The sequence below is a fragment of the Microtus pennsylvanicus genome, chromosome 11 (assembly GCF_037038515.1).
Source record: "Microtus pennsylvanicus isolate mMicPen1 chromosome 11, mMicPen1.hap1, whole genome shotgun sequence".
NCBI classification, from domain to species: domain Eukaryota; kingdom Metazoa; phylum Chordata; class Mammalia; order Rodentia; family Cricetidae; genus Microtus; species Microtus pennsylvanicus.
Window position 1 is genome coordinate 48,404,950 of NC_134589.1, and position 24,491 is coordinate 48,429,440.

Genomic DNA, 24,491 nt, shown 5'->3' on the forward strand with positions numbered 1-24,491 from the left:
ACGGACAGGAGCCAACCAGTCTCGCGAGATCTGGGTGAAGGCGCGGCAAAGGGAGGAGCCTGAGCAGATGAGGGGTGAATGAAACAGAAGCTACACCCCGCAGGAGCCGAGGGTTATTATTTTTATTTTACCCCCACCCCCTCAGTAAACATTTTGGAGAATTTGCCAAGCACTGACTGCTCTCTCATATTTCAGGTGGTCGTCAGGGCACAGCGAACGTGGACTACTCTGATGCAAAAACTGCTGATCTTTAAGTTACTCTGTAACCACGTAAGACGCTGTCAGAAAACTTGAATGACAGCATTTGTTCTGGGCTTTGGGAATTTTATGGCCAAAACTAAACTACAACTCACGTCAAAAATGGCACACACAGCCAGGCGATGGTGGCGCACGCCTTTAATCCCAGCACTCGGGAGGCAGAGGCAGGCGGATCTCGGTGAGTTCAAGACCAGCCTGGTCTACAGAGATAGTTCCAGGACAGGCTCCAAAGCCACAGAGAAACCCTGTCTCGAAAAACAAAAAACAAACAAAAAAGGCACACACACTGTCTACTGAAGTAGGGGTCGCAGAAACTGCAAGGCTCTGTAGTTATTAAAAATCAATGTTATACAAGCAAAATTGTGAGATCCCTCAGGTCACAGTTATCAAGCCAAATAACACTAGGAACTAAAAACACCCAGGACAGGAAAGAAATGAAAAACAACGATAATTAAACGTTGGAAGATTAAACAAACAAACAAAAAAAAAAGACTGTAAACCAGGAGCTAAAACCTTTGGTGAATGTGAGAATATTATTTAATAATAGCAAAATAGAGATGTAATATACCTAGATAACATTAGCTTATTCAAAACGTCTTTGGTTTTCGTTTTTTGGCGGTAGGGTGGGGAGGAGAATTAAGACAGGGTCTCTTTCTGTACAAAAACCTTGACTGTCCTGAAACTAAGGAGACCAGGATGGCCTGATAAAACATCTGCCGGACTCCGCCCCCAGAGCCGGGATTAAATGCAAGCACCACCACACCCGGTTTAAAGATTTACTTGGCTTGCTTAACTACCTTGTATAATTACAACATGTGAGGCCTGCCGTTCAACCAAAAGGCTTCTTTAATTCAGGAGAATAAAAATAATGTAGCAACAGCTAAGGAAGTGGTGCCATAGAGGACGGTAAGAATTTTAGGAAGATCTGCCACAATTAAAGCATTAGTGGGGTGGGTAGTGAAATGAAATTTGAAATAAATGGAATTTGAAATGAAATGGAATTTGGAGTTTAAATCATAAAAATGTAGGGCCAAGTTCCCCCCATCCTCCCCTTCTCACTTTTCTCTCCCCATCTCCCCTTACCCCCATCCCACCCCACCCCCAAGATCCCAATTTTCTCCCCGGCAATTTTGTCTACTTCCCATAGCCAAGAGGATAACTATGTTTTTCCTTGGGTTCACCTTCTTATTTAGCTTCTTTAGGTTCACCAATTGTAGACTCCGTGACCCCTATTTATGGCTAGAAACCAATTATGAGTACATCCCATGTTCATCTTTTTGGGTCTGGGTTACCTCACTCAGTATAGTGTTTTCTATTTCCATCCATTTGCATGCAAAATTTGAGAAGTCATTGTTTTTTTACCACAGCGTAGTACTCTAATGGGGAAACAGGATGATTGGGATAAAGGAAGGTTGGATGGGGAGCATGGAAGCACAATTCTTAGTTAAGGGAGCCACCTTAGGGTTGGCAAGAGACTTGAACCTAGAGTGGCTCCCAGGAGCCCAAGGCAATGTCCCCAGTTAGTTCCTTGGGCAGCTGAGGATAGGAAACCTGAAATGACCCTATCCTATAGCAATACTGACGAATATCTTGCATATCACCATAGAGCCTTCATCTGGTGATGGATGGAGATAGAGACAGAGACCCACACTGGAGCACTGGACTGAGCTCCCAAGGTCCCAATGAGGAGCGGAAGGAGGGAGATGAGCAAGGAGTCAGGACCACGAGGGGTGCACCCACCCACTGAGACAGTGGGGCTGATCTATTGGGAGCTCACCAAGGCCAGCTGGACTGTGACTGAAAAAGCATGGGATAAAACCGGGCTCTCTGAACATGGCAAACAATGAGGGCTGATGAGAAGCCAAGGACAATGGCACGGGGTTTTGATCCTACTTCATGTTCTGGCTTTGTGGGAGCCTAGCCAGTTTGGATGTTCACCTTCCTAGACATAGACGGAGGGGGGAGGACCTTGGACTTTCCACAGGGCAGGGAACCCTGACTGCTCTTTGGACTGGAGAGGGAGGGGGAGAGGACTGGGGGGAGGGGGAGAAGGGTGGGAGGAGGGGGAGGGAATGGGAGGCTGGGAGGAGGCAGAAACTTTTTTTTTTTTCCTTTTCTCAATAAAAAATTAAAAAAAAAAAGTAGGGCCAAGGGTTAAAATTCTGAGAAGGGGGAACCCCTGGCTGATAAACACCTAGAAAAAGTAAGAGGGGAAGGTACTAAAATACATTAAGAACAATTATGTACTAAAAACACATGTTCCAGGCATAGCAGGAGACTAGAGAGTCAAGAAAGCATAGGCAGGGCAATGTTTAGAGTGGTGGCTCTGGGTTAGCGGCATGTGGGTAAAGAACACAGTATTAGTCAATTTCAATAAAAGTGCCAGAGATCAAATCTCCTGTCTGCTGATGGCTAGGTGAGCCAGCCTCAGGCATAAACAGACTCCTCTATATGAAGTCGCCTAAAAAGTCTCAAGATCCTAACACTAAAATTACTTAAGTAGTTGCGAAGTGCTGATATCTGTTCTGCAGCATGTTTTCTCTTTGTCTTCCTTTGCAACCTCAGTAAATTAACCTGAGCCTGTTTTCTTTTCACTTTTTTAAAATATTTATTTATTCATTATGTATACAATATTCTGTCTGTATGTCTGCAGGCCAGAAGAGGGCACCAGACCTCATTACACATGGTTGTGAGCCACCATGTGGTTGCTGGGAATTGAACTCAGAACCTTTGGAAGAGCTGGTAATGCTCTTAACCACTGAGCCATCTCTCCAGCCCCCTCTTTTCACTTCTTATGACAAAAGGGCTACCGTAGTCCAGGCTGGCCTAGAGCTCCTGATACTCCTGCCTTCACTTCCCAAGTGCTAGAATCAGAGGTATCCACCAAATCTGGGTCAAATTAGTTTCTTCTTGAGATACTTTGGATGATCTTTTTAACATGTAACAAAATCTGCTATCACAGAGGTACTTGATTAATAAACAGTTTTTAGTGTTATTGTGTGAGCATTCAAGTGCTGGACTTCTTTTATAGGGTTTGTGTGAAGGTGTAGCATGTTGCATGTTTGCAGAGGCCAAAGCTCCAGGGACCTTACTCATTTGCTCTTCACCTTATTTTATTGAGAGGGTCTATGGATGTATCCCTGGTTATCTTAGAACTCTCACTACAGACTAGGCCAGCCTCAAACTGGAGGCCTTTGCCTCTAGCATGCTGGAATTAAAGGTGTACCCCAACACAATCTGCTCACGTTTTGATAGTCTTTCACAGAAACAGGAGCTCACATATTTGGATGGACTGACAAGCCAAGCAGACACCTCCTGATCACCTTCCTGGCACTGGAATTTTCGACAAGAACTGCTTTGATGGAGGTCTGAACTCTGGTCCTTATATTTACATGGTAAACACTTTACCAAAATGAGCCATCTCTCCAACCCTTTGTGTGTTTGTGGTGTTAGGGATTAAGCCCAGGGGTTTGAATGTTAAGCAAGTCCTTTGACACCGGGTAACACCCTCAGCACTACAATTATTTCTAATGAATACTGCTGCAGGAAGAGTCATTTTTCTTGCCAGGATTTTCTGTGCAACTGACTGTCAAAGCTCTTTAATTCATATGTGAACAGGATTCAAAAGTCTGTGATCCTATCATTAAAGGTCAGTGTATAGGTACCAATTCAGCAAGCCAAAAAGTCTACTCCTACCTTGGCAGCTAGACTGCACACCTGAAATCAAACACCTGGAAATACCACAGCCAGAAAGTAATTTTCCCTGCAAACTAAATTCTGCTGAGTTCTACAGGCTTTCAGAAAATGAAGTTTAAATTGGTTACTCCTGTATCTTCTTGAGGGCAAGGGGGAAAAAAATTCCTTGGAAGCCTAGGGCCTAGCACACAGAACATAATAGCTAACAACCTGTTTATTTGCATTTGAAGCAACATGAAAATTATCTACTATTTACCTAGGAATGATGATTAAGTATAAAATTGAATTCATAGGCAACATCCAAACTCTTCTATAGTAACTTCATTCCAAAAATATTTATCAGGATTAGAATTTTCTTCATGTTTCTAATTCAGCTCTAAGATATCTGGCTCCATATTTCAATTTATAAAGAGGCTAAACAGTCACTAGGGACTTATAGATGAGTAACATCATCAATACATCAAGCCTGTTATTAGTTCCAACACTAAATGCACATAAACTAAGGACTCAAGAAAGACAAGAAGCTAGCTAGATACTGTTATCTTTAAAAGAAAGAAAGTGAGCCCGGGAGTGGTGGTGCACGCCTTTAATCCCAGCACTCAGGAGACAGAGGCGAGCAGATCTGAATGAGTTCAAGGCCAGCCTGGTCTACAAGAGCTAGTCCCAGTCTCAAAAACCAAAAAAAAAAAAGAAAGAAAGAAAGAAAAGAGGAAGGAAGGAAGGAAGGAAGGAAGGAAGGAAGGAAGGAAGGAAGGAAGGAAGGAAGGAAGGAAGGAAGTTCATTCTTGTCGTCTCTTTTGTCACTAAATCTCACCCAGTAGGAATGGCAATCTGCTTGGAGGGTAGGTGATCTCATCAGTTCACTTTTGAGTCTAGGTTTCTCATAGATTAGCTGATCTCTATGGTAGAGCTAGCCTAGTTTAAGCAAGACAGATTCCCAATAATGTTCTGCCAACTGTTCACTTTAAGCTTCTAACTCACCATGAACTGAAATGATGTTTGAACATGTATTGGAAATATAAAGAGCATTTTATCAGACTGGAAGTCAAATTTTAACTCCTGTTTTCAAATTTCATCTTTAAATAAAGCTTGTTGATAGCTATCAAGGTTTCTGTATGCACCATTTGATATCATATGCTGTTTATACAGAAAGCATCGCACTTCCTTGAGACCTGGACCTAAAACCAAAATAGTTCATAATACAGCCTCTAAGTCATCATTTATTGATTTATAGAGCACCCATCACATGATTAAGGTGCTTTACAATACAGTAAACATCACAACAAAACTCACATAGTTAAATACAGTCAACAAATTACAGAACTAAAAAAAAAACTGGAATGAAGCAACATTATGTCAAACTTCAAAAATGTTGAGAAGTGGCAGTACAAAAAGAAGGTAATTCCACCAACTTGAGACCAGACAAAGATACACAGGCACCAAGACCCAAAGTGGGCAGGCTTGCAGAGAGTGAATGAGCATATAAATAAAACTTCACAACTGGGAACAAAGGCCATTAAATGATACTATGACAGCCAGGTGATCAGAGAACTAATATAAAAACCAAACGTTCAAGAGTTACCTTCTAATGACAAAGAAATCACTGTGTGGATTTTAAACTCTTAAGGCCGTAAAGCCACCAATATCATCTCATTTACAAACATAGACTGAAATTTGCAAGCCTCTACAAGAACTTGGAATAAAATAAGCAATAGCCAACAGTTCTATAATCTAAAGAATTTTGTAGATGTAGCTGATGGCTGACATAGGTGGCAAAGGTTTGGGGTAAGGATGGAACTTTTTCTAAAACAGAATTGCCTCACACTAATGATGCATTAGTGGAACAAAAGCCACCTGAGTGTGAGTTTTAAATCAAATGTAGAGGCATTTAAATCCACACCGTCAGATGAACACTAGAAAAGGCACAGATGACATCTCTGATAGGAAAGTAAGCCCTAACATTTAGGCTTCTGTTTCATATGTAGAAGATGGTAGGGGCACCATGAGGGGAAAGAGCTTCAGGATAAAGGCAGTCACTCTTAGCTCTCCAGCAGTCCTTGATCTAGTACAAAGAACCACACGGTTATCCCAAAATAATTACATTACCGTGGCACTTGTAAGTTCAGAAATAGCTGTCCCTGAGTTACTAGGTCATTTACTACTTGCAGAGCAGTCAAACCCTGGATTTTAATTCAACTGTCAGCTAGAATCACAGCAATAGGAGAGCAAAAATTTCACACTGCCAAAGCAACCACTGTGAGGACAATTTCTGAATGGAGAGTGAAGAGGATTGCATTCCCAGGCCCTTGTAGGAGGACAAAAGCACTGTAGGATAACTTCTAGTCTGGGGGAGAAAGGGTGTCTAAAAGTTCTCAAAGAGAACTGGGCTCCAGTGAAATCAAATCAGGGTGTTCACAGCTGCTACACACTTGAGGGTTTTGACAATGTTTATGAGATTTTACAATGCTCCCGAGAAAATTTTGATTTAAAAATGGTGCTGTATCATAACTACATCCTTGTCCATTTCCACTCTGCTTTAAAAAAAGACTTAAGAGATTGAAAGGTCTGGCTTTGACAGCAAAACTTTTATTCCCTCTTCTGATAAAAAACTTATCCAAACCCCATGGGGCAGAGGCCCACCTATTCTCACAATCAAACACCATCAAGTAACAGGTACAGTCTTATGCTCTAGCTCTTATATGGCAAACATTACTTTCAATTCTTAGCTAAAACCAGACAGGAGGAGCTCAGGCCTGTCTTTAACACTGAACATACTACTATTACCCATCACTGAAGTTGTTTTAGAAACTGTCTAGAAAACATACTTATGCTCAAACAAAAATCTAAGTGCACTATGTCAGTGACAAAATCTGTATGTTAGTTAGCAAAGACTCACCCCTATAATGGTTTTAGATTCAGATAAAGAATCCAGACAGAACCTAATACATATACTGCCATGGCCATGAGATTTTCAAGTATTAAGTTTGTTTGCATAAGGAATCAACCTGAGATTTTTCTAAACTGCACTTCTCTGGTATTTAGTACTATAGCCTTCATTTAATACAATAAAAGCCAACACCTTGACAATTATTGGAAAAAAATTATATTTTGGAAGAACTCACTACATAAGGTGACAAAAATTCCAAAATCAAATTACATGAAAATATACATCGCAATTTCTTTGTACAATAGGTGAGGAAAATCTGCAGTAAAGAAGAAATAAAGAAATATGAAAGATTAAGGATAAGGGTAAGAGGACAAATAGCATTTTTAATAGCAATCCCAGATGTAGAAAGCCTGTAGTTGTGCATGCTTTATTCATCCAACCTTAATATTAGGCAACTTAAGGGCAAAGATAAAACCAAATCTGGATTTTTGCATTGTTTGGAATAAATTTCGCTAAGTTGAACTTAGTTAGAACAGACCTTACTTTTTTTTTTCTTTTTTCTTTTAAAGTTCTCAGGAGATAATGACTAGGATCAAGAGCTCTCAACAGCCAGAAAATGTTATTGCTACATCCAATCCAAGAGATGGGTGAATCCAAGTATAAAAGGACAAAGCACCTAGTGATAACCCCACTGAGGTCATCGTGAAAAATCAAGTAATTTACTAGTATTTCAGTATTTTAACTAAGTGATTTGAGAACTTTCTGGCAGATAGAGATAAAAGGAAAGTGTGGCAAAACAAAGAAAATACAAAAGATTAGTAAATGGAAAGAGTGTAATGAAGACTCAATGGTTTAAAGGAAATTATATGGAAACTTTTAATCCTTATTGGTTTTCACCTGACATGCTTTAAGGAATCTTTTTGAACTGATAAGAAACGATGAATAGGAAAAGAAAACCTGCTAAAGTCTTTTAGAATTTACACGATTCTTATTCTACTACAAGAAAGCATTATTTGGTACAAGGTGTGTTTGTGGATGTACATGAACAGTATATATATTATCCGGATCATGTTGTGCTATGTACAGGTCTTTACAATTCTTCCTGAAGGTTAAAACAGTTCATTAGAATTCAAAATGCGTAATCATCTGTAAGTTGGCACTTGTTAGGCTCTTGTCAGCATTAATGACTGGCATGTTTTATTGCAGCCCAGTTCCAGCCAGAGTTTGCCAACTTGTTACAACAGAAGTCCAGCAATAGGTGGGTAGAGTGCAGGAAAAACAGTGCCATGTTTCTCAATTGGAGACCTACAACAAAAACAAACAGCATTATTTAATAAACTACAAATAAATAATTAAACAGAACTTATTACTTATATTCACAATTTCTATTGAAGTTTACTTATGTGCTTGTTTATCATATAGTGGCTGCTAACCACAAATAGTTATACACTTTTACATTTAAATTATGAAACTAAAAGAAATTAAGGGGCTAGGAAGGTAATACCCACCTCTAATCCCAGCCCTCAAAGTTGAGACCCCCAAAATCATGAATTTGAGGACAGCTAGGGTTACACAGCAAGACCTTGTCTTTAAAAGCATAAATGTCTATGGGTTGGAGTAATAGCTCAGCAGTTATGAACATTTGTTACTCTTAAAGAGAATCTGAGTTAAGACTCCCAGCACTCACGTGGTAGCTCACAACCATTTGTTTCAGGGAATCTGATACCTTCTAACACACTTACAAACATTCAGGCAAAACACTCATATGTAGATAAAATAGCTGAAGAAATGTTTTATAAATGAATCTTTAAAAGTTTAAAAGTCAATTTCAGATATTTGGCCATGCTGGCCTTATGTGGCTACAGGCAGTCATACCAAGCAATGTAGATATTAACCAGCTACATTTTACAGCAGCATTTCAGATTATTCAATATTCCAAATATTTCCAAATACATCACATCCAGAAACCACAAATGGATTATTTAAAAGTAATTTGGTGTTGGAGAGATGATTCAGCAGTAAACAGCACATTTTGCTCTTACAGAGGACATGAGTTAGGCTCCTAGCACCCAAGTTATTTCAGGTCCAAGGGATATAAAATCTTGGGTCTTTGTGGTCACCTGCACTTATTCACACACACACACACACACACACACACACACACACACACACACACACACAATTTAAAATTAGTAAAAGTGATTTGGAAATTTAGAAATATTGATGTGTAGAAAAACAATTTAAGGGGCTGGAGAGATGGCTCAGAGGTTGAAAGCACAGACTGCCTTTCTGAATGGAACCAGGTTCAATTCCCAGCACCCACATGGCATCTCACAGCTATCTATAACTCCAGTTCCAAAAGACCTGACATCATCACCCAGACATACATATAGGCAAAACACCAATGTACATAAAATAAAAATAATTTTTTTAAAAAAGAAGAAAAACAGTTTAAGATTACTTTTCAACTTGCTTGATTTTAGCCAATTTTGTACATTCACTTCAAACCCATTTTTCTCACAGAACCTCCCACAAATGATAGCCTCCAACCCAACATAACACACGCAGGGGTTAAAGAAATGACTAAGTAGTTAAAAGCACTGACTACTCTACCAGAAGACCTGGTTCAGTTCCCAGCACCCACATGGTAACTTAACAACTGTCTGTAACTCCAGTTCCAGTGACAACTGGTGTCCTCTTCTGGCCTCCACAGGCACTGCACAAATATGGTGCACAGACGTATGTACAGGCAAAATACTCAAACACATGAAATAAAAACAAATGTAAAAAAAATTTAAAGAAACACATTTTTTAAAAAAAAGCTACCATCTTATCAAATGCTTATGATGTGCCAAGTAGTGTTTTGTAAACCTGGATAAATAAAATTATCACATGACATTTCCCCCCTTTGCAGAGAAAAGTGAGATTTGATCATACAGCTAACAATGATAGCTTCTAGTCAGAAAAACACAAGGATGAAGTTATTTTAATCCTATTTAAGAGTGGCCATTGCAGAGCCTTTATTCTATTAATGTGTGCTTTGAGTGTAGGACAGAACACAAAGATAGCTCCCATTACCACTCTATTTCAGACCATGTGTCTTAGCTGCTTTTCTATTGTTATGATAAGACACCATGACCAAGGTAACTTATAGATGAAAGAGTTTATTTGTGGCTTACAGTTTCAGAGGGTGAGTCCATGACCATCATTGCAGGGAGCATGGCAGCAGGCAGGCAGGCATGGCGCTGAGGCAGTAGCTGAGAGCTTACATCCTGATCCATAAGTAGGAGGTAGAGAGAGAGAGCTAACTGGGGATTCTTGGGCTTTTGAAACCTCAAAACCCTCCCCCGGTGACACATCTCCTCCATGAGGGCCACAACTTCTAATCATTCCCAACCAAACAATTCTACCAACTGGGGACCAAGCATTCAATCCTCTTGAGTGGAAGGGGCCATTCTCATTTAAACCACCATAACAAATATTCCCAGAAATCCACATCTAATGCCAAGCACAATTTTGGGTAAAAGCAAGCAGAAGATCTCTAGGGAGTCAAGTAATAAAATTTAAATAGAAAAGCCAATTCACATAAGACATGAAATTTAATCAATCTTATTAGGCTAAAAATAAAATTTATCTTACAATCACCCCAAAATTCAACTACATCAAAAGCTCTACTGAGCCAGGCAGTGGTGGCTCAGCCCACACCTTAGAACACAGCACTTGGGAGGCAGAGGTAGGCAAATCTCTGTATTCCAGGACAGCCAGGACTACATAGAACATCCCTGCCAAAAAAAAGTCTGCAAAAGCGCTACTGGAGGAAGAATGGTATGAAACAAATCTGTAGTCTTACATGTGCCTGATTTACAATTTAAGAGTTCCTAGGACTGAGTCAACTACTGCTAAAATCCTTGGCAAAAGAGTTGTACTAATCATTTGTCTGCCTTACCTCTACAAAGAATGAGATTCACCAGTCAGGATTATATTACCTTCCTCAGGGTGACAGTTTAGCATTTGTAACAGATACATGTGTGTAAAAATATGTCTCAGTAGAAAATATAAAGACATATACTAAAACTCAAAGGACAATGTTACACAACAGAAGTGTAGCTTTGAGGTAATGTCACTGAATGTTTCTCCAAAGTTAGCACTTAGCTAACAAATCTCCCAGGTCTAAAGAGAAACAGGTACAGAGTGGGACATCCCATAATCATTTCCCTATGATATAAACAATGAGAAATTTCAGGACCAAGAAACAGTTGATTGGAGATGTTTCTTAAAAAAAAAAAAAACTTAAAAAAAATTAAAGAGATATGTAACCGCCAAGTCATTGAACACTGAAAGTCAGGCAACTAAGCCTTTTAGTATCAAACACAGACAACTATCAAGAGCATTTCAATGAATTAGGATAACCTCATCAAACCCCTTTCAGTTAAATTAGGTTCAAAGAAAAGTTTCTCTCCAAAAATCTTTAATTTTTTTGCTAGAAAAGATAAATGTAGGAACTTACTCATATCAAACAATGATGTTGAACTAAAAGCCATGTAACCATGTCCTACTTATTAACTTCTAGCGGCATTGTTAAGTAATTCATACTTTCAAAAATACTACAAATATATCAAATTCAATAGTTATTTGTCTCAAACAACCACTCCCTTATTCCAGCTTCTTTTGTGTATATGACCATTAAGTCAACATTGGGCATCTTCTTCCTCAGTCATTCCCATCTTCTTCCCCAATTTTTAAAAACACTAAGTATTGTGTGTGTTTATGTAGAGAAATGTATGCACGTGGAAGTCAGGAAAGTAAGAATTTGCAGAAGTAGGTTCTCTCCTTAAACTATGCTGGTTATGGGAATTGAACTCTGGTAGTCAGGCTAAGGAGCAAGTTCCTTATCTCCACATGGTGTCAGCTTCCCCAACTTTTTTTTTTAATTTCTGTATTTGTTGTATGTGTATGAGCCTCTATTGACTTTATGCCAGAAGAGGGTATCAATCAGATCATGTGATTGTTGGGAATTGAACTTGGGGCCTCTGGAATAAGTAGTCGGTGCTCTTAACCACTGAGCCATCTCTCCAGTCCCCCAATTCACACCTTACTTTTTGGTACAGGATCTCACTAAACCAGGAGCTCAATTTCACTAGATAGGCTGGTCAATGACCTCCAATATGAACTGCTTTTTTACCATCTCCTCTGCACTGGAAACACAGAGGGATCAATGAGTGCTACCATGCTTGGGTGCTAAGGATCAGAACTCAAGTGTTCACACTTGCATATAGCAAGCACTCTATTAACTAAGCTATCTCCTAGTTTCTACTCTTGTTTCTTAATCTAAAAATCTGGAGATGTTTATCTTCAGAGGAACCGTTCCACTAAGTTCTAACATTCAAGTAAAAATCAACTGGAAAATAAACAGATACTGTCCCCTCCTCTTTGGAGGGAGTAGCCTGGAACTCCAAGACCAAGCTTGATATTTTTCTTTATTTATATATTTACTTTCTGTATTTATACCAGATCTTTAAATTTAGGGAAGATAGTTTTAGTTATTAGAAAAACGAGTAAAAGCAGGTGGCGGTGGCACATGCCTTTAATCCCAGCACTTGGGAGGCAGAGGCAGGTGCATCTCTGTGAGTTTGAAGACAGCCTGGTCTTTAGAGCTAGTTCCAGGACAGGCTCCAAAGCTACAGAGGAATCCTGTCTCAAAAAAAAGACACCCTCCCAAGAAAAAAAGGAGGGAGGAGGGGGGGAGGGAGGGAGGGGGGGAGGAGTAAGTCCTATAGTATGTTTAGTAGAGTTTTCACTTTTCCCCTTTATTTTATTAGAATCTAGGTGATCAGGAGGCTCAATAGTTCAGGACTTTTTCTTTTTTAAATTATTTTATTTATTCTGTATGCCCTGGTATACAGGTTAAAGTCAAAGGACAACTTGTTGGAAGTCAGTTCTCTCCTTCTACCATGTAGGTCCTGGAAACTAAACTATTGTCAGGCTTTGGACAGTCAGTTTTAACCACTGGACCAACTCCACAGACCCATTCAGAACTCTTGATCTTAAGCAAATATAGAGTTGAATCTTTAAATGATCTAAATATGAAACTCACCAAATCCTTAGGATAACTACTTGGCAGTACATTCTCAAACAGGAAATAGACTATGACTACTTGGGAGGGACAGAGGCAGACACAGATATATATATATATATAAACACATGTATTTGTAAGAAATTGCTCTCAAAATTCACAAACCAAATTTCCAACTAGGCAAGCTTTTCTTTTGGTTTTTGGAGACAGGGTTTCTCTGTGTAACTCCGGCTATCTCAAAATTCATTTTGTAGACCAGGATGGCCTCAAAATTAGATCTGCTTGCATTGCCTGCCCCTACTTTTTTACCAAATGATTTCTTTGTACTTTCATGTCTATGTGTGCAAGCAGGTCACAATGTCAGATACTACAGAGTTGGAGTCACAGGCAGTTATGAGCTATCTGATGTAGGTATTGAGAACAGAACTCACATTCTCTTTTGAGCAGTATGTGTTCTTGCTGTGCTTGAGTCTTACAACGCTTTCTCATTGCAGATGGTGAGGCTTAAATCTGCTTATGTGGGGTTTACAAGTGCTCTCAAAGATCAAATGAACCAGGTATAGGGGTACAACAGGTATAGGGGTACACACCTTTGATCCCACAACTTGAGGTGGAGGTGAGTTCCAGGCTAGCCTGTGCTATGTAGAAAGTCTCTGCCTTATTTATTTATTTATTTTTTTAAATTTATTTATTTATTATGTATACAATTTTCTGTCTGTGTGTATGCCTGAAGGCCAGAAGAGGGCACCAGACCCCCTTACAGATGGTTGTGAGCCACCATGTGGTTGCTGGGAATCGAACTCGGGTCCTTTGAAGAGCAGGCAATGCTCTTAACCACTGAGCCATCTCTCCAGCCCCCCTTATTTATTTTTTAAGGAACTCAGCAGTTAAGATCCTTAGTGGACTTCCAGAGAATTCCTGTTCAGTTGCCCACTCAATAACTCACAATTGTCCGTAAACTCTGATTCTAGGAGATCTGGAAACCCTGTTCTTGCCTCCTTGGGCACAAAGGGCAAAATATATGTAAATATTATTTTTTGATTAAAACTTAAATTTAAAAAAAGAGCCAAAGGAGGACTCCAGCCAACACTCAAAGACAAGTACATACTGCACACAACTACCTAAGTAAGCACTGATATGGATCATCCCAGCTTGTCTTAAGGTATCTTGGCTGTACAGTCTAACCATCAACACCTGTACCTGTCCTTCAGCTATGTGAGGGACGTAAAGTCAGGAGTTAAATAAATACCCTAAATGGAGAGGATTGAGTGGCCCTCAGAAGTATAAGATAACAAATACTGTTTGAGATCACTAAATCTGGAACAATTACAAAGCAATAAAGAATTGGTATAATACCCTTATCTATGATGCAAAACAACAGAAATCATCATTTCTAGTGGCATACAAAGTAACAGTGTTGATCTGTAGAAAACAGATTTGCTTCTCTTTCCTTCCATCTTAGGATGCCAATCTCAATCAAAAGATAAGACTTACAAAAGACAGGGCAGAGAAACTAACAAAAATTGAAATAAAGTCTAGGTCAAGTAATAGAAATGTTTCAGAAACATTACAAATTTCAAGGACTTGAGCAAATAGTTTTAAACAATTTTTTAAGTTTTATGCTCAGCAAAACAAACAAACAAAAAACAGGACACCTTAGAAGTGTGTTAACTTCTAACTCTAAAATTTGGGGTAGGAGTGTGTAACTCAAGTGTTAGAATGACTGCCTAGAATGCACAAGACCTGGGGTTCCATTCCCAGAAGTACAAAAATACACATGAGCCAGCTGTGTGGGCACATAGCTTTAATCCCATCACTCAAGTGGCAGAGGCAGAAGGATCTGTGAGTCCAATGCTAGCCTGATCAACAGTGAGTCCAGACCAGCCAGGACTACAAGGCAAGAACCTATCTCAAAACACAAACAAAGCAAATAAATATACATATATACACAAGCATATAAACACACAAATGAATATAGTATAGTATCTTAAAACTGGTGTATGTTCAGCAATATACATGAATTGTGATTTGCTGAATGTTACAATGCCAGCAAGACAGTGCAACAACCCAGTTCAAGTCCAACAACTGCAGCTCAATCCCTGGGATACATGTGGTGTAAAAAACAAGTTCCCACAAAGTTGTCCTCTGATCTACACCTGCCAATGCATTAGAATTTGTATACACAGGCATACAAAGACACAAATAAATACAGGAAAATGTTTTAACGCTTCATTTATTATCACTTTTGTGTATTTCACACAGGAATTTAACTAGTCCATGCTGACCAGGAATCCAAAATGCTCCAGTCTAGTATATCAAGGTCTGGGATTATACAGGCATGCATCACTGCACCTACCACACATTTCATAGTTTTAAACACCCCCAACATTTAATTCAAATAAAAAATGTGATCAATTCATCTATCTACATAATGTCCTTTTCTACGTCAAGATGGGGTCCTTCATCTTTGACTCCCTACTAGGTAGAAGATAATAATGACTAGAGATTTAGAGAAAATGTACTCTATTGGCCTTATTAAGAAATAAAAGGCCAGCTGGGAAATGGTGGTGCACAACTTTAATCTCAGCACTCAGAAAGCAGAGGCAGGCAGATTTCTGTGAGTTTGAGGCTAGCTTGGTCTACAAGAGCTAGTTCCAGGATAGGCTCCAGAGCTACGGAGAAACCCTGTCTCCAAAAAAAGAAAAAGAAAAAAAAAAGGAAATAAAAAACCAACTTAAAAAAGCTGCCCAATGGTGTTAGCAATGCCTTAAAAATAAGGTTTTTCTTTTAATAATTTTGAGATAGTATCTCATGTATTTCCTGCAGGTCTTGAATCTGCTACATAGCCAAAGGTGACCTTTAATTTCTGGTCCTCTTGCCTTCCACTGCTCCAATGTACAACATCTGGTTTTTTTTGTTGGTGCTGGGGAATCTGTTGATAGTTTTTGTTAACTTGTCATAAACTAGACAAGTGGTTCTCTACCTGTGAGTTGGGAACCTTTCACAGGGATCAGCTACCATCAAAGACACAGATATTTACATTATAATTCATAACAGTAGCAAAATTATACTTATGAAGTAGTAATAAAGAAAACAGTTTTATCGTTAGAGGTTACCAAAATATGAGAACTGTATTAAAGGGTTGCAGCATTAGCAAGGTTGAGAACTACTGGACTAGAGTCACCTGGGAAGATTAAACATCAGTTAAAGAATTGTCTTCATCAGATTGACCTTTGAGAATGTCTGAGGCATTTCTTGATTAATGATTGATGAGGGAGGGCCCAGCCCAATGTGGATGACAAGTGGTCCTGGGTTGTTTAAGAAAGCAGGCTAAGCCAATTATGGTATAAGAAAGCTAGAACAGGCATTCCTAATTGTTTCCACTTTCAGTTCCTGCCTCCAGATTCCTGCCCCAGCTTCCTTCTATGATGGATTATAACCTGTAAACTGAAATAAACCCTTTCTAACTCTCCTGGTATTTTTGTTGTTGTTTGTCAACTAGAGTTACTTGGTAAGAGAAACCTCAATTGGGATAATGCCTCTATTAGACTGCATGTAGGCAAGTCTATAGGGCATTTTCTTGATTAATGATTGCTATGGGGGATGAAGGTGGTACCACGCCTAGACGTGTGTCCTCAAATTATATAAATAAGAAAGGTTGAGCAAGTAATAAGGAGCTAGTCAGTGAGAAATTTCTCTATGACATCTGTTTCAATTCCTGCTTCTAAGTCCCTACATTGAATTCCTGCCCTTATTTTCCTCAGGGATGTGTTGTGATCTAAGAGTTGTGAGGATGAATTAAGCCTTTTCCATCCAAAGTTGTTTTTGGTCATGGTGCTTTATCAAAGCAATAGAAAGTCTGACTAATCAAGACGTCTACTCAACAAGTTGGTATATTACCACAGAAGCAAAAAATCTAATTAGAACAGGACTGAACCCAGGATTTCATGAATACTAAATAATAAATAACAACTGGACTCATTCCAAGCTCTACAGTCTTTCTTTCACTACCACAAAAAAAAAAACAAACAAAAACAAAAATCAAAAGTTAGCTTTTACCATATATAATATTCAGTATAAGAGGATGCAAGATACTTCAGTGCCCAGAAGAGGATTAGAAGATAAGGACAGGGTAAAATGGAAGAAACCAAACTGACTTCTTCATTACTAGAAATTTTACTGGCAATAGGGGCTAAGTTTTAGCTCAGTAATGGAATACCTCCCCCCAGGAAGTGCAAGGCACACTTTACTGCCAGCACAGTAATAAATAAATAAATAAATAAATAAATAAATAAATAAATAAATAAATAAATAAATAAATAAATTCTTTAGTTACTACCAGTGAAAATAAAGAGACCATTACCATAAAACTATTTTAAGACAGAACAGCAAATTAAAAACACCTGAATGCCCCAAAAGAGAAGAAAACAAGTGTTTTCTATAGCTCTGAGAAGCAGTAAACCATAGTAAATTAGAACTAGAGGAATAAAATGAAGCCAATAAATACAAGTCAAATAGCTAAATCAAATGATTTGCAAAAGTTAGCATTAGCATTTGACCAAAATAGACAAGAGTTGTATGTTTTTTAAGTGAACTTACCCTGAAATAATTGAAGTTACTAGCTATTGAATAAACATCACTCAAAAGCAGTTTCTTGGCTTTTTCTTACACAGCGGGCAACTTTCCTTTTAAATTCTCCATTTCTGTCTTCCCTCCATTCTTTCTGCAGATACAACAAATAAAACAAAATTACTTTATATAAACCCATTACAATAAAATATTTTAGTTTTACTTTAATTTAGTTTTTGAGACAGGGAATCTCTGTGTAGCCCCGGATGTCCTAGACCAGACTGGCCTTGAACTCACAGAAATCCACATGCCTCTGCCTAAGTGCTGAGGTTAAGTGTCTGCACCACCATCGCCCAGCTCCTATTTAGGTTATCCTTTTGTAGTTGTAGCTCTTTTAACGTTATGGGAGGGTTGTGGCTTAGCTTGCTTGCCTAATTTGTGCAAAGACCTAGGTTTAAATCAATCCAAAACACTCCAATGTTCAAATCAATCCAAAACACTCCAATTTTTTTTCAAAACAAAGTATTTTCACCTAGAAACATAGCTCAGGCACTGAGCATTTGCCCCTAAGGGCATAGGTTCAAACCCTAATATCCCCCCACCCCCATCAAAAGAGCAAGATGTTTTGTAAGGGACTAGAATGGTAATTACAAATAGAGAACTCTTATGCTAACTACAATAACTACAAAATTTCTCTTTTAAAATAGAAGTGGGGGGGGGGCAGGCAGCTAAATGGCTCAAGGATTAGAAGGCTTGATGACCTTCTAGACATGCTAGAAAAAGAAGCTACTCCAAAAGGTATCCTCTGCTCTCCAAAATCCATCAAAAAATTGGTCTCATACACACACACTTTTAAGTGAAAGTCCTTGGAAAAGTCACAATTTTCAGTTTACAATTTACAAATAAAACATTAAAATTAACTGGAAAATCAGCTACTTCCACTATTAGAAACAATTAGGAACAGCCAACATGCAGGTTGTCTTCTATCTGAGACAACTGAGGTGCATCATATGGAGTTGCTGAGTTCTGCAGTGAAAAAGCAGGAGCAACAGTTGTCATATCACCCTCCAGCATGAGCACCAACACATTTCCATTACAATAAAAATCAATTTTTACCAAACAAATGGATACCAGGAAATGCTCACAAAAATAGCTGGTCTGTCTGTATTTCTCTTTCTTATAATAATATCCATTTAAAGAAAGCAGAGACAATAGCAATTTTTAATCTTTATTCTTTTTTTTTTTAAGATTTATTTATGTATACAGTGTCCTGCCTATATGCCAAAAGAGGGCACCAGATCTGATTAAAGATGGTTGTGAACCTCCATGTGGTTGCTGGGAATTGAACTCAGGGCCTCTGGAAGAACAGACAGTGCTCTTAACTGCTGAGCCATCTCTCCAGCCCTTAATCTTTATTCTTTAGAAGAAAAAGTCCTCAAACCAAGACAAACTACAGCAAGATACAACCATATGTACATGATCATAATGAAATCCGTTACTTTGCATACTAATGAAAAAGAGTAGATTTTAGTTATTCTTACTACAAAAACTAATGAGGTAATGCATGTCAACCAGTTCAAATTAGCTATCTCAAAATATCTATATATTTCAAAATAATTATAAGTGATAAATTTTTATTTGTATAAAAATAAAGACACAGAAGCCAGGCGGTGGTGGTGCACGCCTTTAATCCCAGCACTCAGGAGGCAGAGGCAGGCGGATCTCTGTGTATTCGAGGCCAGCCTGGTCTACAAGAGCTAGTTCCAGGACAGGCTCCAAAGCTACAGAGAAAGAAAAGAAAAGAAAAGAAAAGAAAAGAAAAGAAAAGAAAAGAAAAGAAAAGAAAAGAAAAGAAAAGAGATACAGAAAGAGAAATACGTATATAAGCACTAAATTTTAAGTTGAGTTTCATTGAGAGAGAAAATGAAAAGGTAAAGGACGGAAGCAGCAGTTATCAAGCAACAAATACCTTACCGCAGCATCTACATTCGCAGGTGAATCTCCATTCGGGTCTGCCAGCATAGAAATGACACTAATCATGATGGTTTCCACAGTATGGATAGGCAACCAACGTTCCTCTGGCTTCTCATAACCATATTTATCCTCCCCAGGCTCATGAAGAATAGAAATGCAAACATCACCATTTTTATCAACTGTAAAATTATAGAAGAATTGTTTAAATTTGGTTATACAAATGTGATACTTATCCATAAGTACAAGTATAAAATATTATTCACATGTAAATTTCCCAAATGTAATCTACTAAGGTTTTGAGAATACTACAGATTTTACAAAATGCACAGAAGCCATCTCAAAACCCAAAGGAATATAAGCTAAACTTAACTATATTACATTCTTTAAAATTACAGCTTATTCAGACCTCCAACTGCTGTCCCTAATTTAAAAGACATGACTTTTCTACTTCTCCATCTCTCTATTCCCAGCATTTATAGCTGTCGTGTCTTAATTTTTTTCCTTTCAAATTCTACTAAGATGGCCCTCAAGTTTCAATAAGTAAAAATTTTAAGCCGGGCAGTGCTGGCGCACGCCTTTAATCCCAGCACTCAGGAGGCAGAGGCAGGAGGATCTTTATGAGTTCAAGGCCAGCCTGGTCTACAAGCGCTAGTTCCAGGACAGGCTCCAAAGCTACAGAGAAACCCTGTCTCGAAACCCACCCACCCCCCCCAAAAAAGTGAAAATTTTAAATGGGGAGAGGGTACTGACTAGAGAGATGTCTCAGTGGTTAAGAGAACTCCTTTAATCCCAGTACTGGGGAAGCAGAGAGAAGTGGATCCCTGGGAGTTGGAGGTCAGCCTGATCTACAAAGCAAGTGACAGGACAGTGGAGCTAAAAGCAAAATAAACCAAACAAGCCCTGTTTCAGAGCCACAACTAATAACCTAGAATCTTAAACTACTTTAGATTTAAATCTTTAGAATTTTAAAGACTTTTATTTTCTTGTATCACTTCAAAAACAAAACAGCTTTAAGATTTTTATCTATTATGAAACATCTGTTGACATGACTTTTGTTTTATTTTTTGGTTTTCAAGACAGGGTTTCTCTGTGAAACAGTCGTGGCTATCCCAGAACTCGCTTTGTAGACCAGGCTGGTCTCAAACTCACTAAGATACACTTGCCTTTGCTTCCTGAGTGCTGGGATAACATGTAGCACCACCGCCCGGAATGAATTCTATTATTATTATTATAGCATAGGCATAGGATGAAATTATAATTTCTACCATTTTTGTTAAGAATTAAAAATAAAAAGCAGATGGATCTTTGTGAGTTCAAGGCCAGCCTGGTCTACAGACTAAGTTCCAGGACAGCCAAAAATACACAGAGAAACACTGTCTTGAAGGGTGGCAGGGATCACAATGATATGCAACTATAATCATCATTCCTCTTCCTCAATTCAAATTGTGTATGCAAAGAGTTTCCCCAACTCTTCAGAATCCAGAAACATCCCAGTTTTCACTATTTTAATTACTGAAGTAGTTCATAGAAGTGAACCACACATTTTTGTTCTTTTAATTTGTCTTATTTCAACTAGCAAAATGCTTTCAAGGTTTATCCCTTAAACGTTGATGGAATACATTTCCGTTAGAGATCATGTTTCCATGACCAAAATTAGAATCATGTCAAATTTCAACCCCCAACCCCCTACAATTACCAGCAGGGTTTCTCTATGTAATAATAATCAGGCTGTCTTGGAACTCACTCTGTAGACCAGGCTGGCCTCAAACTCAGAGAATTGGCTGCCTCTGCTTCCCAAGTGCTGGGATTCAAAGAGTGCACCATCACCACCAGGTCCAAATCACACTTTTATTTTTGGTTGTGAGCCTAACTTTTTTTTTTTTTTTTTTTTTTTTTTTGGTTTTTCGAGACAAGGTTTCTCTGTGGCTTTGGAGCCTGTCCTGGAACTAGCTCTGTAGACCAGGCTGGTCTCGAACTCACAGAGATCCGCCTACCTCTGCCTCCCGAGTGCTGGGATTAAAGGCGTGCGCCACCATCGCCCGGCATGAGCCTAACTTTTAATAGCTGAGCTATCCCTCCAGCTCGCAATTCACATTTTGAAAGAAGTAAGTAATTTATACAGCCACCAGAAACTCAGGAGTAAAGTTTTTCCATACTTTTTTCTAAATTCTAGTAATCTCTGGTTTAATTAACTTTCCAAATACATGTTGGGCGACAACTATGTTCCCTATGAGATATCTATTGTAACTCTTTTTTAATTTTTTTAATGGTTTATTTAACTTTATTTTATGTGCACTGGTGTAAAGGTGTCAGATCCTCTGGAACTGGATATTCAGACAGATGTGAGCTGCCATGTGGGTGCTGGGAATTGAACCTGGGTCCTCAGGAAGAGCAGTCAGTGCTCTTAACCTCTGAGCCATCTCTCCAGCCCTCTTTTGTAACTCTTAAGCTAGCTATACACTTAATATTTACTCATATTTTGCCAAATGCTTGATTTCTCCTTTTTTCTTTTATTCTTCTGTTGCTGCCTTTTTTCCTTTTCATTTCAATGTTCTTTAGAACTGGCTTTATTACTCTATTCTTTTATTCCTAAATCCACCTGAAAATCCTTTATGATCTGGGCATTGAGGTACACACCCTTAATCTCAGCACTTAGGAAACAAAGGCAGGACGATTTCTGAGTTTAAAGTCTGTCTAATCTATGTAGGTAATTCAGGCCAGTCAAAGTTGCACAGTGAATAACCAATCTCAAAAATAAACAAACAAAACAGATAATCCAAACTGGAATGCAGCCATGCTGCAAAACTATTATTTGCCATATAATATCTCTTTGAAATTTATTATTATTGTGTATATATGTGAGCATGTGTGCTATAGCCCATTTGTAGAGGCCAAAGGAAAACTTTAGTGTAATGGGATCCCCATCTCAAGATGGGCTCCAAGGACCAAGCACAGATTACCAGCCTTACATGGAAAGAACTTTTACTTAACAGCCAGGCATCCCCATAAAAACCTTAAAACCCACCACATTATTCAACAATTTGAAGAATACAGTCTAATTGTTTCTAGATAATACACTTACTGAGTCTTACACCAAATCACACTCAACTTTAGGAACTTTCATTAACTTCCAAACAAAACCTTGTACAACTGATATTGACCCTTTTCCTTCCCTCCTAACTCTCCAGCAGTCCTAAGCAACTATGAATATACTCTGAGTCAGAGCTGCACATTTTAGAAATTTCATATAAATGGAATTATTGAATGATCATTCCATGTCATTTATTTGAAAAATTATTTTCCATATATGAATATGCCTCTGTGTGTGACTGTTAATGTGAGGACAGATGACCACATATACCAAAGGCTTTGGATCCTTTACAGGTGGTTTTTCTGAAACAGATAATGAGTTCTTCAAATCCATCTTTGGTGATGGAAGAACATTACACACTTATCTGTTAAGCAAGCTTTCCAGCCACCATAACACTTCACGTTTTCAGTTACCAAATCGTACTGCATTATATGTAACATTTTGCTTTTACTTTCAGAGGCAGGCATTGGTATTATTGCTACTTTTTGGACAACATGAATAATGCTGCTATTTAATAAGATTATGGCATATACCGTTACAATTTTCTTTGCTGTGTAGCTAGAAGATTACAGGTTTGTATGACCACACCCATTCTATAAAAGATTGGGGATAACATCCAAGGCTTTGTGTATGCTAGGTAAGTACTCCCTCCACCAACTGAACTATATTCCCAACCCAGAGACCATTTCCTGAAAAGGTATTTTTTCTAAAAGACTAGTGGAGCAGTGGTTCTTGCCTGTAATCTGAGCACTTGGCAGCCTAAAGCAGGAAGATTACCAAAAGTTCAAGGAGAGAGAGCACGAGCAAGAAACTCAGGACCGCGAGGGGTGCACCCACACACAGACAATGGGGATGTTCTATCGGGAACTCACCAAGGCCAGCTGGCCTGGGTCTGAAAAAGCCTGAGATAAAACCGGACTTGCTGAACATAGTGGACAATGAGGACTGCTGAGAATTCAAGAACAATGGCAATGGGCTTTTGATCCTACTGCACGTACTGGCTTTGGGGGAGGCCTAGGCAGTTTGGATGCTCACCTTACTAGACCTGGATGGAGGTGGGTGGTCCTTGGACTTCCCACAGGGCAGGGAACCCTGATTGCTCTTCAGGCTGATGAGGGAGGGGGACTTGATCGGGGGGGAGGGGGAGGAAAATGGGAGGCGGTGGCGGGGAGGAGGCAGAAATCTTTAATAAATAAATAAATTTTAAAAAGAAAAAGAAAAAAAAAGGACAACATGAGGTACACAGTGAGGTCCAAGTCGACCTGGAACTCAAACTTATCATACCTCATTTCTAAAAAAAGCAGAAAACTAAGTTAAAAGATAAATAAATTCTTTGTATTTCTTCTCTTTAGAGTCTAATACAAGATCAAATGCACAAAAACATGAAATCTCAAAGTGATCTCACTGAGATTTTTGTGAAATCTTTAATTATAAATCATCTTATTTGAAAATATGAAAGTAAAACTAGAAAACTTACCATTTGGGTGCCAAATCTCTGTAATGAATTTCATTTTAGGAGGTCGGAGGGGATAATCTTTTGGGAAAGTGAGATGAGCTTTAAAAACACCACCTTCGCTGGAAAAAAATAAAAGAAAACCAAGTTCATGAATTTAAGTATTCTTTACAAGTACATAGTCAATCAGACAAATAAAAGGGTACAAAAAAAAACAGAAAGGAAGACAAAAATAATTATGGTTCCTTGCAAATACACAGTTTAATAAACTATCATAAATACTGCTTTGTTAAACTCTCCAGGTTAGTAGAAATAAAAGGAATCATTGTGTTCAGATCAGATCACACTGGTGTTATGCTACAAAGCTTTTCAGTGCATGTCTTCAGTGAACTTTGAGTTTAACCTTGTCTACATGATTCAAGTTGTTGAATTTTCTATATTGGTTTCAAATGATCATTTTTCTTTATTGCAGTCACACCCATCAACCTCT

At 38.6% G+C, this 24,491-nt stretch overlaps 1 protein-coding gene across 2 annotated transcripts in view; it reads right to left on the minus strand.

Annotated features, from left to right (window-relative positions):
* Positions 1–5,154: 5,154 nt before the first annotated feature.
* Positions 5,155–24,491, minus strand: part of Ube2g1 (ubiquitin conjugating enzyme E2 G1) — a 71,293-nt gene continuing 51,956 nt past the window's right edge. The window contains exons 3-7 of one of the 2 annotated variants that reach the window (XR_012912346.1): positions 24,026–24,123; positions 19,458–19,636; positions 17,514–17,637; positions 10,021–10,113; positions 7,042–8,146 (exon numbers count right to left, since the gene is read on the minus strand). Coding sequence is in view for 1 of the 2 variants with exons in the window: in XM_075991746.1 (XP_075847861.1) it covers positions 17,551–17,637; positions 19,458–19,636; positions 24,026–24,123 (364 nt within the window). In the remaining variant the exon portion in view is untranslated. Of the gene's footprint in view, positions 8,147–10,020; positions 10,114–17,513; positions 17,638–19,457; positions 19,637–24,025; positions 24,124–24,491 lie in introns of both variants that reach the window. The other variant, XM_075991746.1, reaches the window with a different exon arrangement.